At 40.6% G+C, this 8,032-nt stretch overlaps 1 protein-coding gene across 5 annotated transcripts in view; it reads right to left on the reverse strand.

The window, feature by feature from the left end:
- clcn5b (chloride channel, voltage-sensitive 5b) overlaps positions 1-8,032 on the reverse strand; it is a 158,148-nt gene that overhangs the window by 23,375 nt on the left and 126,741 nt on the right. For all 5 annotated transcript variants that reach the window (XM_043704689.1, XM_043704687.1, XM_043704688.1 and 2 more), the window contains 2 exons: positions 6,076-6,156; positions 4,573-5,118 (listed from right to left, as the gene is read on the reverse strand). In XM_043704689.1, the coding sequence (XP_043560624.1) occupies positions 4,573-5,118; positions 6,076-6,156 (627 nt within the window). The remainder of the gene's footprint in view (positions 1-4,572; positions 5,119-6,075; positions 6,157-8,032) is intronic.

An 8,032-nucleotide genomic window follows, 5' to 3' on the forward strand; every position in this document is an offset into this window, starting at 1 on the left:
TTCCTATTCATATACCCATTCAGATGCCTCTTAAATGTTGTAATTGTACCAGCTGCCAACACTTCCTCTGGCAGCTCATTCCATACACGAACCACCCTGTGTGTGAAAAAGTTGTCCCTTACGTCCCTTTTAAAGCATTCCCCACTCATTCTAAGCCTATGCCCTCTAGTTTTGGACTCCCCCCACCCCAGGGAAAATACTTGTCTATTTATCATACTATCCATGCCCCTCATAATTTTGTAAACCTCGATAAGATCATCCCTCAGCTTCTGACGTTGCAGGGAAAAAAGCCAGTGTCTATTCAGCCTCTCCCTATAGCTCAAATCCTCCAACCCATGTAACATCCTTGTAAATCTTTTCTGAACCCTTTCAAGTTTCACAACATCTTTCCGATAGGAAGGAGACCAGAATTGCATGCAATATTCCAAAAGTGGCCTAACCAATGTCCTATACAGCCGCAACATGACCTCCCAACTCCTGTACTCAATGCTCTGACCAATAAAGAAAAGCATAACAAACGCCTTCTTCACTATCCTGTCTACCTGTAACTCCACTTTCAAGGAACTAAGAACTTGCACTCCAAGTCTCTGTTCAGCAACACTCCCTAGGACCTTACCATTAAGTGTATCAGTCCTACTCTGATTTGCTTTTACAAAATGCAGCACCTCACATTTATCTAAATTCAACTCCGTCTGCTACTCTTCAGGCCATTGGCCCATCTGATCAAGATCCCGCTGTACTCTGAGATAATCTTCGTCGCTGTCCACTATACCTCCAATTTTGGCATAATCGGCAACTTATTAACTATACCTCCAATGTTCATATCCAAATTATTTATATAAATGATGAAAAGTAGTGGACCCAGCACCGATCCTTGTGGCACACCACTGGTCACAGGCCTCCAATGTGAAAAACAACCCTCTACCACCACCCTCTGTCTTCTACCTTCAAGCCAGTACTGCATCCAGATGGCTAGTTCTCCCTTGCATTCCACGAGATCTAACCTTGCTAACCGGTCTCCCATGCAGAACCTTATCGAGTGCCTTACTGAAGTCCATATAGATCACATCTACTACTCTGCCCTCAATCCTCTTTGTTATGTCTTCAAAAAAACTCAATCTAGTTTGTAAGAAATGATTTCCCACACCCAAAACCATGGTGACTATCCTTGATCAGTCCTTGCCTTCCCAAATATATGTAAATCCTGTCCCTCAGGATTCCTTCCAACAACTTGTGGGTGGCACAGTGGTTAGCACTGCTGCCTCACAGCACCAGAGACCTGGGTTCAATTCCCACCTCAGGCAACTGACTGTGTGGAGTTTGCACATTCTCCCAGTATCTGCGTGGGTTTCCTCCGGGTGCTCTGGTTTCCTCCCACAGTCCAAAAATGTGCAGGTTAGGTGAATTGGCCAAGCTAAATTGCCCATAGTGTTAGGTGAAAATGTAAACGTAGGAGAATGGGGTTTGGGTGGGTTGTGCTTCGGTGGGTCAGTGTGGACTTGTTGGGCCGAAGGGCCTGTTTCCACACTGTATCTAATCTAATCTAATCTAATCTAATCTAAAACTTGCCTTGCACTGACATCAGGCTCACTGGTCAATAGTTCCCTGGCTGTTCCTGACCATCTTTCTTAAATAGTGGCACCACGTTAGCCAACCTCCAGTCTTCTGGCACCTCACCTGTGACTATCAATGATATGGATATCTCAGCAAGGGGCCCTGCAATCACTTCCCTCGCTTCCGACAAAGTTCTAGGTCCACCTGATCAGGTCCTGAGGATTTATCCACCTTTATGAATTTCAAAACATGCAGCACCTTCTCTTCTGTAATATGCACATTTTTCCAAGATGTCACCATCTATTTCTCCACATTTTCTATCTTCCATGTCCTTCTCCACAGTAAACACTGTTGCAAAATACTTATTTAGTATCTCTCCCGTCTCCTGTAGCTCAAACATAGGCTGCCTAGCTGATCTTTGAGGGCTCCTATTCTCTTCCTAGTTGTCCTTAATGTATTTACAAAATCTCCTTAAACCTATTTGCCAAAACTATCTCATCTCCCCTTTTTGCCCTCCTGATTTCCCTCTTCAGTATACTCCTACTGTTTTATACTCTAAGGATTCACTCGATCTCTCCTGTCTGTACCTGACATATGCTTCCTTCCTTTTCTTAACCAAAACCTCAATTTCTTTAATCATCCAGCATTCCCTACATCTACCAGCATTTCCTTTCACCTTAACAGGAATAGACTGTCTCTGGATTCTTGTTATCTCATTTTTGAAGGTTTCCTATTTTCCAGTCATCCCTTTATCTGTGAACATCTGCCCTCAATCAGCTTTTGAAAGCTCTTGCCTAATCCGGTCAGAATTAGCCTTCATTCAATTTAGAACTTCAACTTTTAGATCTGGTTTATCCCTTTCCATCACTATTTTAAAACTAATAGAATTATGGTTGCTAGCCCCAAAGTGCTCCAACACTGACACCTCAGTCACCTGCCCTGCCTTATTTCCCAAGCGTAGGTCAAGGTTTGCACCTTCTCTAGTGGGTACATCCATATACTGAATCATAAAACTGATGCAATGTATTGAGTGCATCAGATGTATAACACTTTAATCTTTTATTATAAATTCTGTGTCTTATGATCCTGCCCCACTACTTGCCTGATGAAGGAGCTAGTACTTCCAAATAAACCTGTTGGACTATAACCTGGTGTTGTCTGATTTTTAACTTCGCAAAAAACCAGTATGCAAGTACAGCAGATAATGGAATTCTGCAATTTATTGCTAAAGGAATAGATGATAAAAGTACGGAAGTGACATTGTACCTGTACAGAGCATTCGTGAGTCTGTACCTGGAGAATTGCATACAGTTTGGTTCACTCACATGAGGAACGCAGTTGCGTTCGAGGCAGCTCACAGGAAGTTCAGGAGATGAAGAAAGGTTAAGCATCTTAGGCCTATACACTCTGGAGTTTAAGATTGAGAGGAGACATAATTGAGATACACAAGATGCTAAAGGAGATTGACAAAGTAGATACAAAGAAGACGTTGCCTTGTGTAGGGCAATCTAGAATGAGATGTCATAAGTTTTAGGATAAAGGGTAACAGGTTTAAAAAGAGATGAAGAGAAATTACTTTTCTGAGGGCTGTGAAACTGAAATTCACTACTCCAGAGTGTGATGGGTGCTGGGACATTGAGTAGATGGACAGGTTTTTAATTGACTAATGAGTTGAAGGGTTATGGAAAGTGGGCAGGAATGTGGAGTTGAAGCCAAGATGAGATCAGCCATGATCATATTAAATGGTGGAGCAGGCTAGAGAGGCTGAATTGCCTCATGCTGCTCTTACTTCTTACATTCTAAGATGTGGAACCAGCTAATAGGTCTATATGTTATTGGTTCACAGAAAGATCCAACAAACAACAAGTTAAAAGACTAAATAATTCAGAATATTGAGTACAGGATTGGGAGGTCATATTGTGGTTGTACAGGGTATAGGTTAGACCACTGTTGGAATATTGCATGCAATTCTGGTTTCTTTCCTATCGGAAAGACGTTGGGAAACTTGAAAGGGTTCTGAAAAGATTTACAAGGATGTTGCCAGTGTTGGAGAATTTGAGCTATAGGGAGAGGCTGAACAGGCTGGGGCTGTTTTCCTTGGAGTGTCGGAGGCTGAGGGGTGATCGTATAGAGGTTTACAAAATTATGTGGGGCATTATGATAGGATAAATAGACAAAGTCTTTTCCCTGGGGTGGGCATAGGATTAGGGTGAGAGGGGAAAGGTGTAAAAGAGACCTAAGGGGCAACCTTTTCATGCAGAAGGTGGTACGTGTATGGAATGAGCTGCCAGAGGATGTGGTGGAGGCTGGTACAATTGCAATATTTAAGAGGCATTTGAATGGGTATATGAATAGGAAGGGCTTGGGGGGATATGGGCCGGGTGCTGACAGGTGGGACTGGATTGGGTTGGGATATCTGGTCGGCATGGACGGGTTGGACCGAAGGGTCTATTTCCATGCTGTACATCTCTATGACTCTATAACTTAAACTGGATGAGCGATAAGTACTGAATCTGACACCATTAAAACTATTGCTCTATTCTTCAAATAATAGCACGTGATCTTGGACACTTATCTGAAGAGCCTGATTGGTCTTGGTTTATTACTTAACCAGACGACCATAATTTTTGACAGTGCAGCGCATCCCCAGTATTGGGATGGCTGAGCTCAGCTGTAGTAATGATGAAGATCATACATTTATTTTCCTACTAATTGGCGTGTGGACAAGGGGCAAACAAGCACCAGAGTTGCTACTTCTGATTAGTATCTTTAATAGGAACGCATTGGTGTGGATGTCAACTGACAACAGATTTGACTTTTGCGATAATGCCTCCAGCAACTAAATATCTGACAACATTCTCAGAAGCACTGCTACACTATAAACATTATTAATGTCACTTTTTACTTGTTCTGCTGTGTATCATTTTTCAAATTTAAAATGCAATTAGTAAATCCATTCATACCCCAGTATCTTTCAAGAATGTAAACATGTATTTGTCCTCAGGAATTTGTCCTTACCTTCATACCAAATGTGAATATTGTGATGAAAACTTTAAACACCAGCGCTAGAGCCAGCTGCCAAACTGCCATGTAGACACCTTTACCTGCTGCACGATCTGGCAAGTCATCAACGGCTTTGGTGCTATTGACATCGTTAATGTAATCGCAGAGTTGTGATGAATCCAAAAGTCCACAGTCATTGAACAACTCTGAAATGAGCCCACTGGTACTCATCTTAGTATAGTCATTAGGGAAAGCTAAAATACCAGTGATGGCAGTCACAACAAGGACCTCAAGAACTGGGTACTTCCCTAATTTGGTGGTCTTGCGTCTTCTGCACCAGGCAATGTTGGCACGAATAAAAAAAGCTCCCCATAATCCTCCAAAGATTCCCAAGAGGATGAAAGGGATTAATTCCAGCAAATGCCAGGGGCTGTGGAATTCTACATAGAACAGCACAAGGCGACTATTCCCAAATGGATTAATAGACCGGAGTGTGAAGGCTGCAACCAATGCAGCAAAAAATGATCTCCATAAAGTCTTCAGAGGGAAGTAATAGCTGACCTGGAGGGGAAACAGAAGTGTAATCAAAGATATAGCTATCTAGCCTTTTGGAACAATTACACAACCAGTGTCAATCTTTGCAGTACCCCTTTTTAATATTTGGCAATTATTTAACTAATTCAACAATGTGCTCCAAAAAGAAAGGTTTTGCACCTTCTGACTGCACTTATGTTAGCTTACATATACAACAAGGTTATCTCTGATGTTAAGTAAATATAATTTGTGGTGCTATAGGTTGGAACCATTTATCCATTTTTGAGGATGATCACTGTTAAAATTTCCAAAGAGAAAAATTAACTCTGGACTGATTGGTCGGGAGAGCACAGAATATCCACTTTAATACAACCATACAATCTAAATTCGGCTAACAGTTAAGTTTCAAAGACAGGTGCCTATATTTCCACAAGACCTGATGATATAGTGGTCAATGTATTTGAATATTGACTCCTTTAGTTTTTAATCTGTCACTGTGTAGGAACACTTCTGCAGCCATATATAAATATTAAAAGATGAATGCTAAAACCAAAGGAATGTAGTCACTAACTGTTTTGGAAAAACTGATAATTAATTCAATGTGCATTATCTTTGACAGACTGCATTCAATACTTAATAAATAAAACAATATATCTTAACATAAGCATCAAAAGGTGCCCAAAATAAATTCCTTCCAATAAATTATCTGGTAAAAAGAAAAATAGAAATCAATTGACTAGATTAAACCCAGAAAACAGCTTCAGAAAACAAGTGCCAGAATGATTCCAGCTTGGCTGGGTAAACAACATACACAGGAGTCCAAGTTCTATCCAATACGCCCAGCAATTCTCAGGGCAATGTTCAGTGATAACCTTGGTGAATTTCTCCTATCATCCCAGCAGTATAAACCTGTACTGTTGCCTGATTATTAAAAGTTCTTGTTGTCCAATTTTGTTAAAAATTAAGTATGACAAAATCTCCTACCTCTTCAAGGCTAAACAAAACTCCCCCGATGGGGGCACCAAAAGCAACAGAGACGCCTGCTGCTGAAGCTGCTGACAGTACCTGAAAAACAAAGTCAATGAAGATGAGATTATGCAGAGTTTGGCAAACAAAGACGGCACACTTACATTGTGCATGTGTAGTGGAATTCAAACATAGCTAATGGAAGCTTATGTGCTGTTTTGAGGTCAAAGATCTGAGGTACTACTGGAACTATGTAATTATCATTCAGGGAGATGAGAGAGCATCAACATACTGAAATTGGGGTAGAATTGAAAATTCAGATAAAAATGATCATTTATATTCTATGTCTGTATTCTTCAAGAATGGGTGGAAATCGCACACCACCTGTCTAAATGTGCATTGTTTCTTGGTTACATTTGGCTATAATGAAGGAAGGCCAAGTGCTAGTCTTAGTAAAGTATTTGTAAAGCTTTGCAATACAGTTCAGTTATTTGCAATGCAGACTTGAAATTTCCTTAATTTTTCTGGAGATAGTAATTGTATCTGCGTGTAAAATGAATTCATAAATCACATAGAAGACTCCACATCTGGCCACAATCTGATCTCATTTTCTATCATTGCTTCTCTCTTACCCTCAGAAATTGGGATTCTAAACCTACACAAATGTTTCATCAGTTTGTTCCCATGGAGCTTAATTATCATTCTTTCGACATGCTAATTTTTCCATTATGAACTAGATCAGAACTTATCCTCAATGCACAACTCCTTTGCAGTTAAATTTTTTTTAATCCTTATCTCCCTTGGCACACTTCTTTATAGCATATTCTGTGTTCTGAATACTTTTTAGCAAAGCTGTGTTCATTAAAATGAGTGGTAGCAGTAGTGGCAAATTGATTATGGCCACTTTTCTCAACAAGTAGCAGCATTGAGTATTCTTTGTCCAGCAAAAATAACTAAAATTTGTTTTATTCTGCATCTTCATTCCCACCTTTGTAGCATTACTTACAAATGAGCACACGTGTCAACCACACCCTAACTGCAGAGAGACATTATATTTCCCACAAATCATCCTTGTGGCCTGAATGAAAATATTCATTAGTGACTTTTGAGAAGATTTGTAGCTTTAGTTTTTAATCTGTCATTGTGTAGGAACACTTCTGCAGCCATATATAATATTGAAAGACGAATGCTAAAACCAAAGGAATATATTCACTAGCTATTTTGGAAAAACTGATAATTAATTCAATGTGCATTATCTTTGACAGACTGCATTCAATACTTAATAAATAAAACAATATATCGTAACATAAACATCAACATTGTGGATGTAGGTTTGCGCGCTGAGCTGTGAGGTTCGTTTTCAGATGTTTCATCACCATACTAGGTGACAGAGTGATAGAAATGTACAGCATGGAAACAGACCCTACGGTCCAACCTGTCCACGCCGACCAGATATCCCAACCCAATCTAGTCCCGCCTGTCAGCACCCGGCCCATATCTCCCCAAACCTTTCCTATTCATATACCCATCCAAATGCCTCTTAAATGTTGCAATTGTACCAGCCTCCACCACATCCTCTGGCAGATCATTCCATACACGTACCACTCTGCGTGAAAAGGTTGCCCCTTAGGTCTCTTTTATATCTTTCCCCTCTCACCTTAAACCTATGCCCTCTAGTTCTGGACTCTCCGATCCCAGGGAAAAGACTTTGTCTATTTATCCTATCCATACCTCTCATAATTTTATAAACCTCTATAAGGTCACCCCTCAGCCTCCGACGCTCCAGGGAAAACAGCCCCAGCCAGTTCAGCCTCACCCTACAGCTCAAATCCTCCAACCCTAGCAACATCCTTGTAAATCTTTTCTGAACCCTTTCAAGTTTTACAACATCCTTCTGATAGGAAGGAGACCAGAATTGCACGCAATATTCCAACAGTGGCCTAACCAATGTCCTGTACAGCCACAACATGACCTC

This window comes from Chiloscyllium plagiosum, chromosome 15, assembly GCF_004010195.1.
Source record: "Chiloscyllium plagiosum isolate BGI_BamShark_2017 chromosome 15, ASM401019v2, whole genome shotgun sequence".
NCBI classification, from domain to species: Eukaryota; Metazoa; Chordata; class Chondrichthyes; order Orectolobiformes; family Hemiscylliidae; genus Chiloscyllium; species Chiloscyllium plagiosum.